This window comes from Larimichthys crocea, chromosome IV, assembly GCF_000972845.2.
Source record: "Larimichthys crocea isolate SSNF chromosome IV, L_crocea_2.0, whole genome shotgun sequence".
NCBI lineage: Eukaryota > Metazoa > Chordata > Actinopteri > Sciaenidae > Larimichthys > Larimichthys crocea.
The window spans coordinates 4,728,811-4,750,876 of NC_040014.1; the positions used below are offsets into that span (position 1 = coordinate 4,728,811).

General features: G+C 41.8%; 1 protein-coding gene across 3 annotated transcripts in view; it reads right to left on the minus strand.

Annotated features, from left to right (window-relative positions):
- Positions 1–614: 614 nt before the first annotated feature.
- Positions 615–22,066, minus strand: part of tjp2a (tight junction protein 2a (zona occludens 2)) — a 31,803-nt gene continuing 10,351 nt past the window's right edge. For 2 of the 3 annotated variants that reach the window (XM_019272858.2, XM_019272857.2), the window contains exons 3-25: positions 16,834–16,887; positions 13,813–13,937; positions 12,704–12,806; positions 11,799–12,573; positions 11,021–11,124; positions 10,391–10,544; positions 9,115–9,226; positions 8,609–8,739; positions 8,423–8,507; positions 8,185–8,335; positions 7,836–7,944; positions 6,936–7,155; positions 6,542–6,729; positions 6,343–6,438; positions 6,077–6,156; positions 5,783–5,993; positions 5,532–5,632; positions 5,203–5,427; positions 4,971–5,075; positions 4,584–4,790; positions 4,143–4,220; positions 2,846–2,931; positions 615–2,716 (exon numbers count right to left, since the gene is read on the minus strand). In XM_019272858.2, the coding sequence (XP_019128403.1) occupies positions 2,560–2,716; positions 2,846–2,931; positions 4,143–4,220; positions 4,584–4,790; positions 4,971–5,075; positions 5,203–5,427; positions 5,532–5,632; positions 5,783–5,993; positions 6,077–6,156; positions 6,343–6,438; positions 6,542–6,729; positions 6,936–7,155; positions 7,836–7,944; positions 8,185–8,335; positions 8,423–8,507; positions 8,609–8,739; positions 9,115–9,226; positions 10,391–10,544; positions 11,021–11,124; positions 11,799–12,573; positions 12,704–12,806; positions 13,813–13,937; positions 16,834–16,887 (3,657 nt within the window). In that variant the 3' untranslated portion in view covers positions 615–2,559. Of the gene's footprint in view, positions 2,717–2,845; positions 2,932–4,142; positions 4,221–4,583; positions 4,791–4,970; positions 5,076–5,202; positions 5,428–5,531; positions 5,633–5,782; positions 5,994–6,076; positions 6,157–6,342; positions 6,439–6,541; positions 6,730–6,935; positions 7,156–7,835; positions 7,945–8,184; positions 8,336–8,422; positions 8,508–8,608; positions 8,740–9,114; positions 9,227–10,390; positions 10,545–11,020; positions 11,125–11,798; positions 12,574–12,703; positions 12,807–13,812; positions 13,938–16,833; positions 16,888–20,504; positions 20,789–22,066 lie in introns of those variants that run through there. The other variant, XM_010735847.3, reaches the window with a different exon arrangement.

Below are 22,066 nucleotides of genomic sequence, written 5' to 3' on the forward strand. Positions count from 1 at the left end.
GCAGAGGTACACAAGAAACATTTTAAACCCAGCTATAAGCTCTCTAAAGATATTTTCGGAATTCAAAAGGAATAAATCTTTCTGTTCAAGAAAGGTCACTGCTGTTATGTGAGAGATTTGTTTCTGTTACCTACAATGCAAGTTAAGTCACATTATGTCTCTAAAGTAAGTCAATCAATGTTGTGCACGACGCAAAAGTTACGTACGTGAAGTGCATTGCAAGTTCCAGCAGGGGTCGATGACAACAGGAGTAAAGGATGAACGTTGGATAAAGAGCAAAAAGATCTGCATAAGAACGAAGTCAGGGTGGATGAATGGGCCAAACACAGGACTTTGTGTTGAGTGTTTTTAGGACATAGTTAACACTACAGCTAAATATCTGCAGGATATTCAGAGGAAATAGAATCTGCTGTGTGTAGAATCAGTCACATTACAAACTAATTAGGCAGACTTGACATATTTTCAATGACACTTTGAGAACAAAGGCAGAATTGAACGCCTTCCTTCAGATGTGGTCGAACAACAAAGTTTCAAGCATACCACTGTCTTTAATCTCTCCAAACTGCTCCATGTGTAAAAGTAGAACTTCAAAGAAGACGCACTGTAAAACTAAATGTAAAAAAGATTTATTTATTGAATTTGAGTCTTTTCTGTAACACTAATGAGATCACAAACTAGAAATCACAAACTAACAGACACGTAAAAGAAACTGATCAACATGATTGTCGTCACCACATTCCAGACGCTCCAGTGTACAAAGACTTGACTGAGTTCAGTGTGTGTTCAATATAAAAACATGCAATAACAACGTGATTGTCTCCGGCTGAAAAGCACTGAATAAAGACAAACATACAAACTGTCAGAAACATCAGCTGTGCTGCACCCGTCAAATCTCAGATTTTATGGAAATGAACTGCAATCTCCCAAAGACACGCTATCCTGTTATGACTTCCATACGTTGTCGCTTTTCAACTCATTAGTATGAGATACAGATATTGTGATCATAATACAGATGTTACATTAATGAGATGCTTCTGTATCTCATAATTACGACTCGTGTCTTCATGATATTTCTTTGGTGAAAGCCGTTTCTGCCCGTTGACTGAATGTTGTCAGTGATGACAAAACTGAAAATATCGTTCAGTAAAACAGCAGGTGTTTTTGCACTCGGTGTCAGAATGTTTTGACAGTTTAAGAACCTCGTGTTGTCTCTGGACATCAGAGCTACAAGGCACTTAAGATATGCTGCTTCACAGTGTAGTGTATATACCATGTCTAATCAGGAATGCAGAGGTGTACAATAAATCAGGAGGCTTGGCAGGAGAGTGATAAGAGAAGTTCAGAGCAGCTGCTGACACACTGTTTCATTTTTACACTGTTCTTAGATGAATGTGCCTGAAACAAGCACACCTAAGTGTGTGCAGGGTTAGAACGTTGCACTCACTTATGAGATGTAAAACCCAACAGTCCAGATACCGTACACATGTACAGTATCTTATCTGTTGTCTGGTTGCAGCGTGGTTAGCTCTAGTTTCTGATTCACCTTTACAGAGGTAATGTTTGTTGCCTGTTGTTCCTCTGAAAAATATAAACCTACTGATCTTTGAAAAACGCAAAAGGTCATCTAGCAACACTTACTGATGTTCTGAAGATATTTCCTGAATCCTCAAATACCCTTTGAGCCAGCTGGATGAACAGAAGATTTTAAAAAAGGTCCAGTGTGTAAGATATAGGGCAATTTAATGAGTAATTATGAAACGTGTATGTTTTAATTTGTGTATAATCACGTGAAAATAAGAATTGTTATGTTTTACCTTAGAAATAGCCTTTTATATCTACAGAGGGAGCAGGTTCTCTACTACGGAGTCTGGCATGTTTCTACAGTAGCCCAGAATGGACTATAGACTATTTGTCTATACTGTTACTTTCCATGGTTTTCTGATGATACACAACACCACATTTCAGGTTTCACTTCTTACTACAAAAGGAGTCCAGAAATATGGTATGTCCGGAAAAAGTGAAAACTCATTGTTATCATGCAGAGGACAAGATAGTTTTCTTCCTCATGGTCAGAAGAGTGTTTGTGGATTCTAAACATACCTTCAAAACTACAAAAATCAGTTTTTTAAAAAGAAATCTTAGGGTATTTTTTAGAGTGACTCATCTGCAACAGTAAAACACGAGACTAAAACTGAGCCTAGTGTCTAGTGTTTGCATGATGGGGGAAAATAAAACCTCACTTGTAACAAAGACCTCTTCAGACACATAAAAAGAATATATACAGTGAAATATCAGACTGAAGAGGTACGTCAGAAAAATCAGCCATGTTTTTGTTCAGGACGCTGAACCTGTCAAAATACACTGTCCATAGGAATATTTAGTGTGTCGCCTGGATCAAAGTATGACAACAGAACTGAAAAGTGTTAAAGTTTCCAGGGAGAAAGTTCTCAGTGTTTACATAAAGGTAAAAGCTGCATCAGCTGTTACCATGGCAGCAAATGCCATCTGCTTGTCTGTGCGATGATGTAGGAGGAATCCGTCACTTTCTGTGTGCCCAGCCTACAGCTCAGTGTCTTTGTATTTCTGAGGATTGTAGTATCCTTTCTTGGTCTGGTCGGCCAGCTGTCTGCGGTACTCGGCCTCCTCGTCCTCGTATCCTCTGGCATCAGAGTACTGTGGCCTGAAGGGAGCCTGCGGCTCGGGATTGGAGCTGGAACTGAACACACACACACATAAACACGCACATACACACAGCAGAGATACAGCTTTTCCTTTTCATAAGATTAAAGCTTGATGACCTCCACGTCGTTTTTATTATGTTAATAAGGAAGAGTGGTGCTCTCACCCTATTGGCTGAGGACGGTTGAGGTTTGGTTTTGGCAGTTTGATTGGGACGGCGTAGATGTCTGGATGCTTCTGGGCGATTTCCAGCTGTGCAGATTGAAGAGAACAGGCCCAGATATGTCAGAACTAACGCAAGAATTCAAAACAACACAAGACATCCTAACTCCACCCCGAGAGGCTGCAAGTGTCTTTCTCCAACTCTGTTTACGTAATACTTAAACTATATTTAATTCTCAATGTACATTGATAAGTCATTGGTTTGCTTGTGCATGATTTTGTGGCATGTAGTTCTGTAGGTGCTGACTGCAACCCCCTCTTATCTTCTCCTTCCTAGTGTGAAGGAAAAACTACAATGGTTTTGAAATGTCTGAAGGAAAGGCGACAGAGATCGTCGACAAACACAAAGCAAAAAGTAAGTTATTTTCCAAAGGATTATGAAAGGGGAGACAAAAACTTACCAGCTGTTTTTAACTTTCTCATCTTTAAAACAACGCAACAGAAATTAGATTTCTTTCTCCAATTCACATTCATTTCCTTAAACTTAAACTTTTTTTTAAATGTCTTTATGAAGTCTTCATGTTTTGGACTTTTAGTTTGACAGTCATGAAGCAGAAAACCTCAGGCTGCTGTGGTCATTTTCATGCATAAAACTTACTCAGTTGGCAGTTACATAGCAATTTCGGGCTGTGGTATGTCAACACTCCTCAAAGTTTGACATTACAAAGAGTGCTACCTTTAAATCCAGCAATGAGCATCTGTAAATAAAAACCTTCAGCTGGCTGCTCAGAAACTAAGATCCGACATGCAGCTGCAGACGAGGCAGAGAGAGCAATCAATCTGACAAGACTTTGCTTCTGAAACAGGACGAGAAAAATCAATGAGCCCTTACAGCACACTCAAACCACAGACATGCTACAGATGTATGTAAAATTACAGGAAAAGACAAACCACGCTGCCAGGGTTTTTTTTTGTGCACTGATCAGCTCACTGCACATCATCTCTTACATGTGCTGTAAATAGAGCTACTAGATCTCACACACTGGACCTTTAAAGGCTATTATGGACCAAAGGAACGATTATACCAACTAATAACTCTTTTAATGTACATGTGGACCTGCAAGCTCTGTATTAAGCTTATGAATTACTCCAACTGTTGAGGTGGAGGTACAGACACCTCAGGGTCAGTGTATTTTTTTTTTTTTTTTTGCTCATCTCTACATCTGCTCTGTTGCCTCAGTCAACATGCAGGATCAGGGCAGAGCACCTCAGGCCCCGCTATGAATAAAAACAGCACTGACTCGAGCGTTCTCTGCCTCTTGCAGCTCCAGCATCCTCTGAGCTCGCGCCAGGTGGTCCATCTTCTCAAACGCTTTAATCTAGGAGGAAATTAATACATGTTAATTACCGTTCCAGTTTTGATGATTGACAGTAGATGCTGCACATCCACATGGCGTGAGTCATATGAAAATACGTGTTGAACGAAACATCTGAGTGTGTTCAATGAAATGAAGACAGCAGAACAGAAAGGAGGGCAAGATGGATGCAGACACATTCTGTTACCTGGTCGCCCGGTTTCTATTTCATGTTAGAAGAAGTGAAAGCAAAGGAGGAAGAAAGTGAAAGAAAATGATTGAACTGAGTCAAAGTTTCTGTCTTTAATATAAGAATAGAAGAAAACTGTCAGAGAAAGTTGAATTTCATAGGTCAGAATAGGAACAACTCGTAATGATGATGCTAACCTTGCCCAGGAAGGATTTGTTGGCGGGGTCCTCCTCCGTCTCTGGGGTCCGCTCCTCTGATGACGTCTGGTTCAGACGGCTGAGGCTGGGCTTCATGGCCACGGGAGGGGGAGCAGGCTTGTGTCCGCCCACTGCGTCGCTGCTGATGGTGCTGCTGGAGTGCGAGTCATAGCTCCGCGATGACTCGGTCCGAGTCTGAACACGCACCTGTCACAGGAGAGAAGGGTTCAGGATATTGGACCATTTGAACGCTATATTTAGCTGCCTGGGGGATTTGGTGATGATTGGTCTCCTTCAGCATGTTGTGTGTGACAGCCATGTTCACCTCCAGTGTAGATGGAGGGATGTTATGATGAGTGAGTAGAGGGGAGTGGAGTGGGAGCTCACCTTTGGGGGTTCAGGGACAAAAGAAGGGGGAGGGCTGGGCTCTCTGTTCAGCATCTCTCTGCTTCCTGACCTCCTCATACGAGCCCGGGGTTCAGGGTGAGGTCTCTACACACACAAACACACACCGACACAGGAGGGTTGTCAGGGTCACATTATGCAAACACACATTTATTTTGAAACCAGTAAACAAGATATATACAGCGCACAGTACACTGCACAGTATTTCTCCCACCTCATCTGGTATTACGGGCTCCGATGATCGGCTGATGGCCGACACCGGCTGGGGCTCGTCCATAGTCTCGTCCAGCTCATTGTCTGTGTAAGCTCCGCCCTCATCCGCCGTGTCATCGTAGTCGCTGGCCAGACGGCTGTCCATGCTCAGGTAGTCTGCGCTCATTGCCGACAGGTAGGACATGCGGTCGTCGTGGAGATCCAGGTCCTCCTCTGAACCGTCCAGCTGAGGGGAGGAAGTGACGGTACACACTCAACTCGAGTCACGTAGTTGTCACAGCAATTTTGAAAAATGCTTGTCTGTCATTTCACACACGTATTAAGACTCACCTTGCCCTCACACACCCACACAGCTCTGTCCTGCTGCTCCCGAATAGAATCTTTCAGACTGCCGTACCATGCGTCATTGGCTGAGTTCAGGTCGATAGTTGCTAAACATAAAATTAGGACAAGAATCACCGGCAATGTGTTATGTATGCGCCAGTCTTAACTTTTAAACATTTATTAGGATTATTATCTAATAAATGTTTAAACATTTACACAACTGTGGACAAACAGCCACTTTCATCATTAAAACCCACCAGTGAAAAGGTGTGAGCAGGTCTTCCTCAGCTTCACAGACTGCTCATACAGTTTGCGTGCGCTGCGGCTGGATCCGGGTACGAGGCGGTTCCTCATGGTCTTGACGCCTTGCTTGCTGTCTGGGTTCATGAAGATGACGATGGGGTACCACTGGGTGTAGTTTAGAGTGTCCACAGCTTTGGGCGTCACGTCCAACAGAGCGTGAAGGTCCTGAGGAAACGAAGGGAAGTGGTTAATGCTGGATGATGTCACAGTATTTTTCCGTAAAGCTGCATTTTATTTGCGTACCGTACCTGTTCGATGATTTGTCTGATGGTGTTTAGTCTCACCACTCCAGAGGATTTCTCACTTCCTGCATCCTTGGGCTCCGTTTCTGAAAGAGAAAAACAATTATTCAAAATTTAGGATGGTGCAGGATGATGTGGAAGAATTAATCATCCTAAAATACTTTTGACTTTCCCTATGTTCACTATATAAGTTATACAAGACTGTGAAAAAAAGTGTGCTATAGTACAAGTTAAATCAGCTTCAGTGGAGAGGTGATGATGTAAACTCTTACTGGCGATAACAAATTCGTCCGGCAGGTCATTGGCCAGTTTTTCATTCGCTGCATCAGAAATGGGCCCAAATATGACCACAGGTCTCCTAAAACCAGCTGAACAAAACATCAAACAAGAGACAAATTCAGTCAGGTTATACACAGTTGATATATATTTCATGTGAATCCCCTGAATGGCTACAGAACAACTGTTAGGTACCTTCACGTAAGACCACTCTCTCGTAGGCGGGGAATCGCGTGGTGACTGGAGCTGCGCTCAGTTCCTCTCGACTCTTGCGCAAATCTTTCTTCTTTGCCGCCCTTTGACCTCTCAGCCTCCAGAAGTCTCCTCTGTCGTTACCTGATGCTGCCCGGGCGGCATTCTGGACGTTGGCCATTTGCTCTGCTCTGTGAGACCAAACAAAACCAGTCAGCATCATGCCTTGTAATAATAGACTATAATGCTGATCAAGGAATTCAGTTGTTGCCAGCTGCTCCACAGCCAATGAATGATTGGAATTTGTGTCAGCATGTTCAATATTAACATTATAGATGCACACATATTATACAAATTTAACAAAAACCACGACCACAACCACAAGCCCTGCACACACCTGCTCTTGTTGGGGATGATTCCTTTCTCCTGCAGCTGGTTGTCTTTGTCAGAGCGGACTGCCAGCCAGTTGCCCAGTTTTCCATCATAAAGTGTGTCTGTCACTTTGAAGATCTCTCCTCTGGAGAAAGGAAGGCTCTGAGGAGCTTCCTTCTCATACTCAAAGTGGGTCCTGATGAAGAAAGAGTCGCCTCTGCCAGATGCCAAAATGTCCTTGTACACTGAAACAGAAAAATTAAAATATAAATAAATAAAATAAATAAATAAAGCGTCACAAGGCATAATCCTTATACTGAACACCACAGAACTTCACTAAAAACTAACCTCAACCTCCACTAAAACCACAACCTCACAGGATTGTAAACTGGGATTGGTGCACCACAGGGATCCATTCTGGTTCTTCTGCTATTCTCAGTCTACATGGTGTGTATCTGTACATTTATCCAAATATATATCATAAATATTTATAGCTATACAGATGGCACTTCATATTGTCATCATTGTGGTCAGTTAAGTGAATTAGCTACAGGACATACTGATTTGTGCAACTGTTATTACTATTGCATAAATAGCCTAGAATAAATTTGTAGACTTTTTTCAAAGAAGGTAAATGTTTATTTAATATCCTTCAAATATTCCAGTAGAATTTCCAGTTAGTATAATTATTATTTCATTTATACTGTTAGAAAGCCCATGTTGTTTTAATCACTGTTAATTTGTTCTTGAAAGAAATATTATTTAGTTTTATTTTATTTCCGGTGAATTTCCATTTTTCCCATGCTCATGAACGCATTTTCGGTGGCCGAATTTTCGGTGCATCCCTAAATATTTTAGTTTTCCGGTGTTAGTTTTATTAGCAAGCATTATGTTGCGCTATGTAGTACACTATGTAGTTCAGTACCATCGGGTTTGCTTTGAGCAAGGATGGTTAAATCTTCTCCTTTGGGAATCTCCAGGAGGTAGAGGACAGCATCCTCACGCACCATGCCTCTGAAGTCCATATTGTTCACCTAAAACACACAAAACAGACCAATAGACAGAGTGAAGAGACTTACATATAGCATTATGCTTGAGCAACATTATAAAATAGGACATTTTTACACAAAGGAGAAATATATGAAAAATCTGGCACTTGTATTTCATCCTGGTCAACAGGCATCCTGATTAACAAATGATGTGCATTTGTCCCACTGAAGTCATTTGAATGTTTTATCTGCAGGTTTGTAAATGCGAAATTAAAGCATTGTCACCTTCATGATCTGATCTCCTGTGTGAAGACCCTCCTGCTCAGCCGCGCTGTCTTCCTGGACACCAGCGATGAAGATGCCGACATCATTTCCACCCGCGAGCCTCAGACCCACGCTGTCACCTTTCTGGAAACGCACCATCACAGTGTTTGGCCTGGAAGGTGAAAGCAAGATTTGGTTATGCATAGCAATAACAAAGAAAGTCACTCTGAAGAACTGTTATTTACGGTTATATACTGACCCATATATTTCTTGGTCCTCTATGCTTGGCTTTAGTGGCACCTTAGGAGGAGCATGATGCCTTGGGGCTACAGTGACTGCTGGTACTGCAGAAACAGAAAAGAGACAAACATGTTTATGTTTTCAAATTGAAACAATTACATTTATATTCACACAAAATAAACAATCAAATATATTTATTGTTTACCCGGTGGCGTCTCTGGTCGAGGATCCTCCCTCTCTGCCGGCAAAGGCAGCGTGTCCTCTACGGTTCTGTCAGGACCTCTGAATGGTGTGGCCATGGCGCCCATTTTTGCCAGCCTGTTTGGTGGGTCCTCTCTGGTGATATCACAAGGTCAAGTATCAGAATATGTCATATGAATAGATCATTCTGGTGACCATTAAACATCAACAACAACCCCTAAACCCTCAAATGTTCCTGTCAGTCAATCAAGGTAAAGACAAAATTTAATGTACAGGCAAGTCAAACATTACAGCACATAGTCGATGCAGAGAAATTCCACCTCATTGATTTAATGTGATGAACTGATTAAGCGTCAGGGGGCATAAATCAACATAATCCTGCATTATCCTGATTTTCCGCTGTACTTAACACGCAATTAAATCACTGGGTATGTCTTAGTGAAGCTTTGCCTACCTAAAGATCAACATTCTGACTACAATAAAATCCTGAATCAAGCAGTTAAGTCTTACCTCGGCTTATCTCTCAGCCTTTCATTGGAGGAGTGGGAGGAAAGGTCGGAATGGTGTCCTCGCCTGTCGTCCTGTGGAGAGTAGGAGCGGTACGACTCGATCTCTGAAATATCTGCAAACAACAAACAGGATGAAAACATATCACAACCTTTTTTGAAGTGACCTTTGGGTTTTATAATATCTCCATATTCAGGTAAATAAAGACTAAAAACGTGTCTGCAAGAGTAAATGTTTCATTTCTCCTTGAGGCACCATTATTTATTTATTTTTTAATTACATAACAGACTTTTACACAATTCAAATGACCCACAGGTCCTGGAAGCAGAAGCAAGCACAAAGGCAGACAAAAGGTGACACCAAAATGAAGGTGACACAAAGTAATGATAAGTTTCAGCGTTCTATAAGTAAAACATAACAGGATATTTTTTTAGGATAGATTGATTTTCTATACATTTTAAGACAGCATGATTGAAAGCAAAATGAAGTAGATGCACTTGAGGTGATTTGAACTTTACAGAGCTGAAAATCCTCACGCACACACACTCACACAATCAGGCCGTAATGTCCTCAGAGATCTTTACAGAGAGGATGGCTGGACATCAGACACTTGAGGGCTGCTGCTGTGCGGACCTCAACATAATGAAATTCTGTCATATCCAATAGTAGGATTATGATGGGAGATTAGATCACCCTGCCTGAGGCGAATCACTACTTTCACACATGGACACACACACACACACACACACACACACACACACACACATACTCTCTCTCTCTCCCTCACACACACACAGAGTCCCAAAACCAGAAGAAGTGGGTCACAATTCTTCCGGCTATCCCCCCCTCCCTGCAAACACCAGCAAGCAATCCACTCATACCACTTATGTAGATTGTTTCCAACCAATCACAGCACACCATCTGGTCATGTGACAATAAAAACAGGTATAAAGGAGTGAGTAATCAGTGATGGAGGAATGATGATGATGATAGTTTGGTTAGCTGAAAGTGTGAGTACTGCTTTATGAAATATTGAAATAACTGGTTAATGGTTAATATTCAAATAACACTAAATATACTGATGTGTGAGTAAAACTTTTATTTTATGATGGTTAAACATGTTTGGTGGACAAATACAGCAAAAACAGCAACAACGTTCCACAGTTGATTCACGTTCAGTTCATATGCAGTGGGTTTGTATGTGATGGTGGCGCCCACTCTTTGCTCTGCCTTTACACTGGGTAGGACCTGCTGCTTTTCATTTTCGAGTGTCTCTCACCATCGAGCTCTGAGTCGCTGTCCACCATCGGGGGGACTCGGATCAGCACCTGACGTCTGTCTCTCTGCACCACCAGCTGCAGTTTCCCGCGAGACTTCTCAATCAGCTTCCCAGCGTCGCTGAGAGACAGGTTTTCTGTTACCGTGCCGTTAATCTGACACATGGAGAAAGAAATGCCGATCAGAAACAATGCAGCGGTATAAGCCCTGTGAAGTTACCGCATGCATTCAAAGTGTATTGTTATGGAGAGATCATGATAAAATTGATTTGATGCTTCCATAAAATAAAAACATGAAAAAAAATAATTATTTTCAAAATAAGATACACAACATGTGAAATGTACAAAACTAATCACTACACCAGAAGTTTGAATTGAGCCACAGGTGCAGAGTCAGTTAAAACAACAAAGCACAAATGCTAAATATTTGCTTTGCTCAGCATTTTTAAAATCATCTTTAGCTTGTTGGTCAGACAAAATAGGCTTCATGAATGAAAACATCCCTTCAGCCTTTGCACATTTGTGTCTTCACGATTTTTGATTACAATAGTCTAAGAATTGTAATCATTAATGAAAATAATGATGAATTGCAATCCTATTCTGACACAAAACTTGTTGAACTTTGACCCTACCTTTAAGATGATGTCTCCTTCCTGCAGGTTCCCATCTCTGCTGGCGAGTCCTGTGTTGGTCATCTCTTTGATGAAGAGCTGACTGCCCAGACGAAGACCGTACTCTGGAAAAGATTAAAAAACAATCATTTTGGGGCGGTTGGTAGTGTAGTGGGTTAAGGGGCTGCCCCGTGTGTAGGAGGCTAAAGTCCTCGCTGCAGCTGGCCCCGGTTCGAATCCCGCATCAGACGGCCATTTACTGAGTGTCACTCCCCCTCTCTCTGCCCCCTGCTTCCTGTCTATCTTCAGCTGTACTATCATTAAAGGCATAAAAGGCCAAAAAAATAATCTTAAAACAAAAAACAAAAAAAACAATCATCTTTGTGCATCGACACAGAAAGGGAACAACCTACATTGATCATTATTAAATCATTAGTCATTACTTTGTGTCTACCACTTTCAGATTTTACCAGCATGTGGCTGGTAGTTTAATTTTCCACCCTGTTTGAGATGCACCGATGATAGCTGTACATTCCACAGAGGCCAGTGAAGATTCACACCTCTGGTGCATGTTCTTCAACACTTAAACTTAGCTTGTCTTTGTTGGTTAAATTCAATCGTTTTCTTGTTGGCTTCTGCTGAAACTCTGCTGGTTTTTGATTCCAACATTTAAAAAGTTTTAAAATGACAAAAAAAACATTCTCCTGACTTGTTGGTAAATAAAACATATTACACATTTTGTCTTTCAGAATGGGGTCTGACAGCCCAACAATAGTTGCTTGTTGTGTTTGTTTCTCACCTTCGTTGGGCCGGTTCTTCAGCAGCAGGACGTTCAGGGGTTTCTCCAGTGGCTCCAGGTCCCGGACAGGGCGGGGCAGAGGGATGGGCATGGGGGCAGGTGATGGTGAGCGGTCCAGGCGATCTCTGCTCCCACTACGCTTCATCGGCTCATCATACTTCCTTGAGTCAATGGGGATGTCACGTCCTCGCTCAAAGCTGTGGTCGCGGCCATGGCCTCGGACTGGGCTGTGGCTGTCACGTCTGTGGCGAAAGTCTGGGCTGTTAGCACGGTCCAGAGCTCGCTCGCTGCGATAGCGTCTGTCAGGGCTGTGCTCCCGATCCAGGGCTCGCTCGCTGCGGTAGCGCCGATCTGGACTGTGGTCTCGGTCTAATGCGCGCTCGCTGCGGTACCTTCTGTCCGGGCTGTGGTCGCGGGGGAGCACGTGGTCGCTCCTGTAGGGGCGTTCAGGGCTGCGCTCTCTGTCCAAAGTGCGACCTCTGCTGCCGTCCCTCCTGTACCGGTCCGGGCTCAGGTCTCTCTCCATGCTCCTGCCGCGTTCCCGCCGGTCATAGTCCCTGTCATAGTCCCGCTCGCGTGTTTGGTAGCCAGAATCCATGTACCCTCCACCGCCTCGCTCCCTCTCCAGGCTGTGGTCCCGCCCACCACTGTACACACTGCGGCGGTCCTGGTCATAATTATAATCATCATTGTAGTCGTTGTTGAAGACTCTGTCATCAGGTGATGGGGGACGGTTCATCACATTGACTGGGACCTTCCTGGGCCTCTTGACTGTCTGTTGAGAAACAAGAGAAAGAAAGACAAAAATGAATAAATCCTAATTCTTGTTTGGAGCTGAAAGCAGACAGACAGAGAGGAAAATATTATTAGAGAGGGAGGGTCAATAAAAAAAAGGTTTTACTTACAATTTTTGCTACTTTGCCACACTTCCTGAGGGTCTGCACAGCGAAGGAGTGGATGGCCCCCTCCATGGGGATGGCGTTCACCTGTATCACTCGGTCATTCTCACTAAACACAAACACACACTGATATGAGCTACAGCAGTTTAGGCTCCTTGAGCAAAAATTTTTAAAATGTTGGACATCTTCAATGTATTTTGTGAAATAATGAAAATAATCTACTAATCCCTGTCACATAAAATATTTTTTTTAACTGATTTATTAAGACAGTCATGGGTTAGCATTCATGTGGACAATATGGATTAAGTCCTCTATCATTAATATGTATTTTTGTCATAAAACTCAGGGTTACACAGCTATTTAGATGTTTTAACTTATACGGTGTTTGTTCCTATTTATTACATGCCTTGAGGGCACTTTCCTTTATTGCTGTTATACTGAGACTGGCAGGGTAAGGTAAAGTTCAGGTTAATGTATAAATAGAGGGATTTCAGAACAGAATGAGGCCCAGGGACAGGTCAGAGAGGTGACATTTAGATTGGGGACATACTGGCTACTCATTAGGGGATATGTTGAAGAAAACTGTTTAGATGCATTATATGCAAATTGTCTATTAACAATTTACAGGGGTTGAGAGAGCTCATCTTTAGGAAAATGTATAAGAACCAGCTGTCAGAGCTTCTCAGGGAGCCTTTTCTCTGTAACCCCTTTAGTGTGTTGCACTGTGAAACGCTCCTCATGTACAAGAACAATAAATTCAACTTAAACTTTGATGCTTTTAATCCGATCCTCCTTATTTAAGGGGTTTTCTTTAAAATTCCCGTAACAATTTTCATCTTAAAATACATCATAACACACAATTACAATAGTAACTTCTGGTAGACTGGATAAATTGAACAGAAATGTCTGTTTTGGGTGAATTAAAGAAAAGTGCTCCTTCATATATATCAAAAAAATCTAACATAAACATGACATAAACTTGTCAGGATTTATATGTATTTTCTCTTGCCAAATACACAGGCATGTTAAAGTGAAAGAGTATGCAGATCATGTTTTCTGAGTGTACTGTGCAGAGCTCTGGAAGTTGCTAGATTATGACCAACAGCAGTACGTACAACAACAAGCCATCGGCAGGTCCTCCCTGCAGGACGTCAGACACCACGATGGACGTCTCGCCACTTTCCTCGTTGGGGTTGTCCCGTCCTCCTGACACTGCGATGCCAAAGCCCATCTTTGGATCCTGACAACAAAGAAAAAAAAAAACAAGTAAATCAAGTGGAGTCTCCGTCTATTCTGTGTCACAGTGTGTGTGTGTGTGTGTGTGTGTGTGTGTGTGTGTGTGTGTGTGTGTATATAGATATATATATATATATATATATATAATATATAGTATGTGTGTGGGTGTGTGTGTGTGTGTGTGTGGGTGTGTGTGTTGTGGGTGTGTTTGTGGTGTGTGTGTGTGTGTGTGTGTGTGTGTGTGTGAGGTCCTGTAATCCCCATTGTGTGTGTAAGCTCACACTGTATTATCGTGGCTGTATTGCACATGGCGATTAAAGGGAGTGCTGGAGTCATGTATGAGCGTTCAGCAGTTCAGAGCCTACATGTCCATCTTCTGCAGCTGTGTGTATCGTGAATTATGCTAATTTTTCATAATGTGTGTAAGTCTGTAAATCAAAATCACTCCTTGGAAAACGTGTGCAGTGCATGCTAACGTGCTAACGTGCTAATGTGCACAAACAACAGTTTTTAAAGGCTCCTGGCTTCTTTGGAAACATGTTTCTGCTTTGAATGATTCTACCTGCTCCAGTTTTCCCAGATGAGATTAGGTCAGAGATTTGATGACCCCGTCTCTTTATCCCCTCCCTTCCATCTGTACTTAAAAAAAAACCTGTACAATTCCCCACTTCCCTCTGTCTCTAGCAGATGGCCGCGGAGGCAGAGGGAGGGAGAAAGTGCGAGCAGAGACACGAACATGAACAAAAATGAAGGAACGCAGCAGGAGAAGACATGAAGACATCTCTCCTAAATAAGAATGACTTACGATGAAGAATCAAATAGGTGAAAAAAAAAAACAGCAAAAGAAGATTGTTGCTGTCAGATGTCTGTAAAATGTCAACGTTTCATGATCTGAGCTTGTTTGACATGATCAGAGTTTTGAAAAGGTTTTATGAGCCCGAGAGGCCAGAGTGTATTCCTGACCCAAAAAACAGGTTTTTCAACTCAGGTGAAGCTCAGAAAATCACCAGTGTTACAAAAAGGGATTTAACAATGACAAAACTGTGCCACTGTGTTATGTTACTGTTTGTTTGTAAATGTGTGTGTGTGTGTGTGTGTGTGTGCACACCGGGATATCCTTCTTAATAAAGACAGTAAGAGAATGGCTCTCACCTACTGCCACCATACTTCATTATTTAAGTACAATAAAGATTCGGCCTTGTGTCTTCTCCTTCAGATGCGTTCACACTGTACAGATATTCTCTATTTTACTCTGTCAAAAAGAGATTTAACAAACATTTGAACACAAAGCCTCCCCATTTAAATGGCATTAGATGTTGTTGTCTTTTCTAATGTTATGTCCTGTCTGTTATTGTAAAGTTATGATTACTGCATGTGCCATTACATTTCCTCTGGAACATGTTGTTTATTTTATATCCTGCTGTCTCCTTTTACTATTTTTTCTTTTCTTTTTAACAGCCGACAAATATTATGTAATGTAATCATTATTATCATGACTGCTGAATTTCAGGTTGGCAGAAGCCTCAGAGACTTTTCTTCAGTGAAGTGGGAGGTGCTCGGGGGACAGAGGCAGCAGTGTTTTTTCTTTACTTCACAGGGACAGCTGAAGAGAGGGGGAGAGAGAGGACGAAACACAGCAAAGTGCCGCAGGCTGGAACCAAACCCAGTCTGGCACAGCAGAGACCCAGACCACATGGACAGGCCACGTGCTCCACCAGGCGAGCCAGAGGACACATATTTAAAAATGTTACTCAGCTAACCAATGGTAGAAGTTAATAAAAGGTCTGTGTACAAAGCAGAGTGTGACAGCTGGCTGTGGAGGGGTGGTGAGTCTGGGGTCACAAGCCTGCAGCACAGGACCTCCCTGCACTAAATCTGCTGCTCTGGCTTCAGTGAACCTCAGCACGAGACAATGAGTTCACCATGGTGGTTACCTAAGAACACCTGCTTTGTTGTGCGTACACAAGTTTAACATGAATAACAGCATAGAACCAGGATGATAATATATAGAGGTATTAAACATAGAATCATGGAGATCTAACATGTAACTAGTGATTATTTCTGTGGACTACAGAAAGCTGGCACTGAGTATCTGTTTAGATTTATAATCTTGTTTATGCATTTAATAAAATATTTCATGACTGTTATTGAGGCAAAGCATATAGCTGCTTATGTTCAGATAACAAGAAAAGAAAACTCTGTTTGAATATATAGGTATGATATATTAAGAACAACATTTTTTAAATACTGTGTGGTCCAAATTCTTCCAGCAGAACCACACCCCTGTTTTTACACCTTTCTGACTATTAGAGAAAAGACTTTATCTAAACCTGCATTCACTGATGTTACACCTCTAATAACTGATTACACAAGCTCTGACAGCGTGTATGTATTACCAACGTATAAAGTTATTATGACAAAGCTCAGGAGCGTTACATTTTTCATTGAACTACACATGTGAGTAGGTGTGTGTTGGGAATTTCTTATGCAAGGTGGAGAGAAAGAAAACAAAAATTCAAAAACAAAAAAGATTGTCTTCCAGTTGGGCCCTGGTGTCAGCTGAGTTAGGCCAAGGTTTACTTCTTTATGCTCCAATTTATTTGTACCTTATTTTATTCATTTCTCATGTTTCTCTAGTTTTGTTTTAGTCTACTTTCCCTTCCTCCTTGCTGTCTTTGTGTTCTCCTGCTTTCGGCTGCCCACAGAGGAGCGAGGACTAAGCGGTGATCAGGCCTCTCCCTGCTCTTTGCTCTCTTGACTATTAGCTGACTGAAACTTGTGGAACTAATCACTTAACTCTCCCTGGGGAGCACTGGGTATAACACCCTGGATTTATGGCTGACATGGGAAATACTGTAAATGAGATGAGGTCTGGTGGGTTTCAGTGCAGATGGACTCACCCTCTGCAGGGTCACGGTGAACTGCTCCCACACGGTCTCCTCCATGACCGGGTTCTGTGGAGAGAAAGGGAAGATTAGCATGGGCAGTCTCGTTTCACTGAACAGATTAATAATGTATTACGCGATGTAACGACAAAGCCACTTCATTAGCCCGTGCTGTCATTACAGAGGAGCTCTCAGGAGAACAATGACGGGCCACCGCTCCCCTCTTTACAACAAGTTAAGACTGAGAAACTTCTGGCTCAGGCTGATCAACTATTGATGAGAACACTGGAACACCAGTGAGCTTTCTTTAACAAGCACTTAAAGTGATTCAGGATGAGAGCACTTCTTCTGACAGACTGTTCTATGAACCCACCAATGGATTACACAATACACACTCAAACAACCATGAGACAAGCAAAAAACTGACAACTTAATCAATTTTAGGGCTGCAACTAACCATTACTAATTCTAGTCCAGACTAGGGAGAAATATTAGAAACCAAACCCGAGGCTGAAACTTGGATTTGTTGTCTGACAGAGTTAAAAAAGAACCCCAAAAAGGTTATTAAATCCTGTGAGACAGAAAAACTTAATCTTGATTAACTGAATTTCATTAAATCAATTAGTCCTGCCCTTAGTCCTAATAAAGTACAATCTCTTAAAACAAAGTGAAAGCTGATTTTCAGAATCCAAAAACACAGCTCAGACCTCAGCTTCTCTACAACAATGTGCCATCGAGTCAGGTTATATTTTGACTACGTACACCAGCTGATAACACTGAAAACACCAGAAATACTTTGGATTCCAAATAATCATTTTACAGCAGCAGTGCCACTTTTCTGTAATTGTGGATCCCTCACTTCAGAACCAAAGAACTAAAGAAACTAAAAACAAACGCTGAGGTCCATCGTAGAATCAGTTCGTTCCAGCTGTCCTCCACAGGTCTGATCAAGCGTGAACCATGGTAGCAGAATCACACTCACGAGTCCCTGAAGTATACGTATGGTCTTGACCGCGTGGGCCCATTTCCTGTGCAGGCTGAGGACGGTCTTCATTGTTGGCGCTCTCCGTCTCTCCCTTATCTGCGTGTCTCCCTGTTCACCGCCAGCGGTGCTCTGGCAGACTGATGTGCGCCACAGCCTCCTCCATGGTCACAGCTGCACAACCACCAGCAGCTCTCCTCCTGCATCTGCCCGCCCGCCCGCCCGCCTGCCGTTGACGTAAGAGGGATTCTGCTGGCCTACATTCAGCACAAATCCCACCGTCTGCAGCCGGTGTAAACATGCAGGCGCACCCACTAACGCACAGGCACGCAGTGATTAAACGTCCGAGTGTTCATCCATAAACCACACCTTTTGATTGTGATGTGTGCTCACATGCTAAATGTATCAGACACTCATCAAAGTTTCAGACTCACACTTCACCACACAAACTGACTAAATGTGCGCGGAGAGACTGCACAATAGCCGGGATTTGAACTTGTTGTTTTTTTATTTTTTTGGTGACTAAAGTGAAAAGTGAAATCTGTGTGCCGCTGATATCTCACACCCAGGCTTAGTGAAACAGGGGCACAACTCGAGCTGGCAGCTCACCCATCATAACCCACTTTTTTTTGATCTTCTGGCCTACAACAGGAAACCAGACGACCGGCAGCAGCAGCAGCAGCGGGGAGACTGCAGACAGCTGATAGGACTGTGTGAATACAAACAGGACATCTCTGTACGCTGCAGAGGAAAGAACATGAGAGCATCTTTGTTTTGGCACTCCCGTTTGAAGATGTAACTCTGGAATTTCATCTTAAACTCATCAAACCAAGTGGAAAGAGAACCAGTCCAGATTGTTCTTGAACTAAGTGACTTTTCCTTGGAACAGGTCAGGTTATACAGCTGTGTAACATGTTTGAAAATAGTTAAAGTGAGCACACTTATTTTAAAAGTTAGAGTTTAAGAACGCTTTAATGACACGTGAAGATGAACATGTCAGATTTAATTAAAGAAGCACTGATTCCCTTTCTACCAGAAAGCCAGGTCAAGTAAACTGCACTATGCGTGGATACAGAGAGAACATATTAACTCATGAGAGTCAGATAAATGATTTAGAAGCAGCGGATGAACGTGCTCCGAGCAAGGCCAAACCAGTTTTAATCACAGACGGTCGTCTTCTTGTGCTGTGTGATATGCTCGCAGGCAGGCCTGCTGGATAAGTCATAGCCTCCTGAGTGTTGGCCATTACATAACAAAAGACATTTCTACTAATGAGGTTGAAATACTGGGTCATCCTAGCAGGACGTGACTTAGGAGTCAAACTGAAAAAACTATAGCATTTGTCTGTAGATTGTAGTCAGAACTCTGAAAACTGTGCTGTCCCTTTAAGTGACATTCAAATTCAACCATTAGTACAAAATCATAGTTCTTATTTATTTTCTTCTTCTCTGGTTTGGTTAGTGGTTTTCATGGGTGCAGAGATGCATTTGGGAGATGAAATACTGAGCAAGACAAAAAATATATATATAATATTTGGCTTTTCATTCCCACACTTTTTTTTCATGACAAATAAAATTTATAAGAGCCAAATATGATGTTTTTGTCCTAATACTCAGTAAAGCTTCAAGTAAAACAGTTATTTTGTCTGACTCCAGTTTCCTGGAGTTTCTTGATTCATCAATTCATCGTTTAGTCTATAAAATGTCCAAATGTTGTAGTTCTGTGTGAGCAACAAAATATTTAAGAATAGAAATATTCATATATTTATATTAAAAATGTACATTTTTGTTTGCTAAATTATTAAACTACGAAAGGTAGAAAAAATATATTTTTTAAATTATATTATTATTGATTGAAAAGTGACTGGAATGATAAAAAATTGTTGCAAACTAATTGATTATTGTCTGATTCTTTCAGCTCAGGTTACAAATAGAGCTGGTATTTATTTGTTTTTTTTCCATGTTTTGAAATGTTACTGCACTATACAAGAAGCTGAACTCATTCCTTAAAGCTCAGTGCTCAGAGGGACAAAGACAGCTTTCCTTTGAGTAACTAAAGGCCTCATGTAACGCGGTGATAGTACTTTGAGTAACTTTTGAGTAACTAAGTTTTTGTGAAGAAGTTAGTATGAGCCGAAAGGTTTAACGAGTCTGTCCCCTGCTGGAGACACGGCGGCGTTACACCCACAGGCACAAGACGACAACACACCAATGCACATCACTAACTTAAAACATAAGGCACCGAAACACTGTTGAACACTGTTTACGTCTTTAGTTTAAACATTATAGAGACACATCCCTTCCTGCCTTCCCTGAAAATTGTTTATTAAAAACAAGATAAAGAGAAAGAAAGCAACATGTTGTTTTAAACACCAAAGGACGGACACACGCCGCTGAGTGTATCAGGCGTTTAAATGCGGGAAAACTCGATGTGTGTACAGACTTATATGGTTAGAACAATGTTAAAAACTTTTATTTTTTTATTAACTCTGAACGTGTTTCCACAAACTAACTAAACAACCTAACCGTCACTAAAACCAGCGGACAGCTATCGCAGCAGGTGCAGCAGGGATTCGTGGAAACTCCTGAATAACTTCTCCTCCTGTGAAACATGCACATACAGCGCAGGACCGGGAGTGTATCAGTGTTATTACCTGTCAACTTGTATATGTATGAGTACTTTGAATAACCGTGGAGGTACTTACAGTGAAATACTGAGCTGCATATCTGCTGAGAGAGAGCAGCCCCCCTCCGTTAACGGGCATCACGCACTTTGAACTGTCCGCGACTGGTACTGAAGATTTAAACTAAACTTTTACTCCTTAGGTGTTTCTGGACGGATGTAGACCGACGTTTTAAAGAAACTGAGAGTTTCAAAGTGTAAAAAGTGAACAAAGTCTCGTCTACTTTACTTTAAACACCAGACTTTGTGACGTCAAACATTAAGATTACATATCCAGAGCAAAAATTAGCGCCGACGACTCCTAGCTTGGTTAGGGATATACCAAACGAGAGCGGGGGTGGAGGTGGGGGGTTAAATTTAAAACTAACCGTGATAAACAACAGCAAACTAAGACAACGTGTTATAACTTTAACTGGGGTCAAATAAAAAAAACTATGTATTTGGTTATCAGTAATAATTATAGGTGATAACATTACAGATACGTGTAGGGACGGTGCTTGCACCTGTAATATTTCTGAGATGGATCAGTCCAGAATTCCCATTGATTTTTGGGAAGCCTGCTGTGGGGCTCCCAGACAGACAGCACGTAAACACAAAGCATACTGCACAATACAACTATGAGAAAGGCATGCGATTTAAGTTATTTAATAGTATCTGAGCAGATATAGAAGATTCATTAGAGGCACAGGCAAACAATATGTAGGTTTACTTAATTCAAAGCACTTCAGATTAAAGATATCATACCAAAAAAGAAGATGAAACCCAGGCATATAGGGTCAATACTTTCCACAAGCTAAAATCTTTTTCTATTAATCTCCACCACTGTAGCCACTGCAGTAGCTCATCCAAAACATGCAGGACGGGGTCAGAAGGTTGAGGTCTTCCACACCAAACTGAGAGACATTCTTTGTATGGACCATGGCAGCACTGTCATGTTGAAATGGGAAATGACCTTTAACGAATGGCTGCAACAAAGTTGAACGTGTACTATTGTTGTATAAAGTATCAATGAACTAAAGCGTTACAATTAACCTTCACAGGAACTGAAGGGCCAAAACCATGGGAAGACAGCCACAGAAACAACAGAACACAAACGTATGTCGACTCAGGTTAAGCCACATACAGAGCTATGTAAAAAATGTAAGGCTGACATGAAGGTCTGGAACAACTAGACGAGCATGTGCAGCTGTCAGACAATAACCTATTGTTTGTGTGTGTGTGAGTATGTGTGTGTGTAATACTATCCATCCAGGTCTGCCCTGATCTGGTATGAGACAAATCACAGATCAGGATGCCATCTCACCCTGACAATCTCCAAAATCCCTAATAGCATGTAAGATTTGACCATTTTCTCACCAAAGTCAATGTCACAACATTTCACATCAACAGAAATATGCGAAAGAGGCCTTAAAATAGGCCATGCTAATGCAAAACAGCTTCACTGGCCTGAATAATTTGTGTGACCAAGTCATTAAAACAATGAAGCTTCCGGGACATGAATGTCTCTCTGGTTAATCATCATTCTGGATGCAAGAGGCGTCACTAAAGCCATAATTGTATTCAAATAAGGAAAGAGGAAAGAAG